We start from the raw sequence: 2,500 nt of genomic DNA, 5'->3' as shown, positions 1-2,500 counted from the left end.
TATATATATACATCTATATATATATACATATATATATACATCTATATATATATACATATATATATACATATATACATACATACATGTATATATATATATACATACATACATACATGTGTATATATATACATACATACATACATGTGTATATATATATATACATATATATACATATATATATACATACATATACATACATATACATACATATACATACATATACATACATCGGCCGAAATCGCATATTTGGCTGAGCCGACATTTGCCGAAACCAGATGATGAGCACGTCATTGACATCTTCAAAGGACACACATTTCACGCATTTCACACTTCCCACCGGCCTCACGATCTTCTCCACTTGTCCAAATATCTTGCCCTTATTCTTCGAGATATCGTTCAATGTCTGCCGTTTGATGTCCAACTTCTCAGCTATGTCTGTTTTCTTCATCAGTGGATTTGCCTCACAAAACTGGATAATGTCATATTTTTTCTTGGTAGGTTTTAGTTGTAAGCTTACGCTTAGTCGCCATTGTCCTGCCTGCAGTGCGATCAACGTGTGTACGCAGTTATAAATAGCCCATCACTGGCGGTGTACACCAATGAGCGGGCATCACGATTCCATGAAATCGGGCTTCTCATGAGGCAGCAGTTCCGTGTGACGAGTTAGGAGTGGTAATTTACTTAACATCTGGAATGGACAACATCTGACGACTTAGACGAAGTGACGACTTAGAGATGACGACTTACAGAGAGGGATGACCCTTTATTCAAAGGGATTTAACATGAGATAAATTCGGGACTTTTTGACGCTGCCGACTTCGTCGAAGTGACGAGTTACATGCTGCCGACTTGCACCTAGTCTACGATATATATATATATATATATATATATATATATATATATATATATATATATATATATATATATATATATATATATATTTTTTTTTTTTTTCCAAAAGATGTGCTTCAATTGTGCTGAGGATAAAATATCAACGAGTGTTTGCAATATTTTATGCACAGCCACACTGGGAGCAAGTTCAGTAAGTTCTGGAACATTATTTTTAAAATTTAACATAAGTAATATATTGTTAAACAAGTGCAAGAATAGCTTTGCAATATACTCGTATGTCCCCGACCAGTCCCAATGAATGTTCGGGAGATTAAAAAAAAATTTTTTTTATCGCACACTCGAGTCGATACCAGAACCAGAATGAAGAATATGAAACTCTCTACCCACCATGTTTCGTTCATTTCTGGGCTTTGCCTTTTTCATATTAAAAGTAACCCGATGTGCATACATGGATCAAAAGCATGTGCACAGCTTATGTGCATAGATAGTATAATACATTGTGGTTATATACCGAGGATCATTCCAATTGCATTGGGCCATGGAGTGACATCCAGGCCTGTGGCTTGCGAATCTGTGCTGCTTCATGTAATGACAGCGCATGATTATATTTGGATGGAGTCACTTCATTTGTCTAGCCAATGGGTGTAAAGCAGTGGGGTGGAGTCAGGGAAGCTGTCCAGCCAATGGTTGTGAAGCAGTGGGGTGGAGTCGGGGCAGGTGAACACTGACTCGTGTATAACATGTGATATTTTCTCAGTTTAAAAAGGGCATAACTCTGTGAGATGCCCTGAAACTCGAACTTGTTCTGTAACATCATAATAAAGACATGGACCAGGTTTCAGTTGAATATGTCAAAGGGTATGGAAAAATACTGGTGATACTGGTGGGGGACTCGTAAATTTCGAGTATGGCAAGCAAGATAACCCTGGCAGGAAATTTTGAGGAATATGTGGTTGTATGAACTTTCACCAAAAAAGCTGAAGGGTTCTTCAACGGTTAAATTGACGAATTCAACATTAATCCTCTCAATCACTTCACATTCAATACTAATGTAAGCAATGTGATAGAATTTTGGGCTTGTTTCCCATGATTGGGCAGAAATCTCTGGTGAACAATTTCATCTTAAAACTTGAAGCCACAACGCTGACATTGGGAACCCCACACTGCACTGGCTGGCCTTATGAGGCTGAACAAAAAGGGAGTATGGGAGTAATGGGAAGCACAATGTTTCAATCAAGAGTCATGTTCAGTAAAAAAAAAAAAATATATATATATATATATATATATATATATATATATATATATATATATATATATATATATATATATATATATATATATATGTCTTACCGAGGATGAAGAGAAGTTCTGCAGTGATGTCACTGGCCGTCGTACTCCGAGAGGCGTTGGGACCATCGGATCCCACGAAGCACACAGTGTATGGAACGGTGACTGCCACATAGAAGGTCGCGATAAGAACAAGCCAGTCCCACCCAGCCTTGAAATTTCCATAGTGAAGCAGAATGAAGCGTGAGCGCTGAGCGGCTGCCACCTTGTACTCGGGCAATGCAGGCTTTTCCCCAAAGACGCTCTGTGTACACACACACATACACACACACACACACACACACACACACACACACACACA

The 2,500-nt window shown here is 38.1% G+C and overlaps 1 protein-coding gene across 7 annotated transcripts in view; it reads right to left on the bottom strand.

Moving 5' to 3' along the window:
* LOC147027941 (voltage-gated delayed rectifier potassium channel KCNH8-like) overlaps positions 1 to 2,500 on the bottom strand; it is a 603,764-nt gene that overhangs the window by 354,900 nt on the left and 246,364 nt on the right. For all 7 annotated transcript variants that reach the window (XM_085877809.1, XM_085877808.1, XM_085877806.1 and 4 more), the window contains one exon: positions 2,203 to 2,443. In XM_085877809.1, the coding sequence (XP_085733935.1) occupies positions 2,203 to 2,443 (241 nt within the window). The remainder of the gene's footprint in view (positions 1 to 2,202; positions 2,444 to 2,500) is intronic.

This window comes from Eptatretus burgeri, chromosome 4, assembly GCF_056783735.1.
Source record: "Eptatretus burgeri isolate ZD-2024b chromosome 4, Ebu_testis_v1, whole genome shotgun sequence".
Taxonomy (NCBI): Eukaryota; Metazoa; Chordata; class Myxini; order Myxiniformes; family Myxinidae; genus Eptatretus; species Eptatretus burgeri.
Note: the sequence above shows the minus strand (reverse complement) of the source record. Positions and strands in the feature narration are given on the sequence as shown.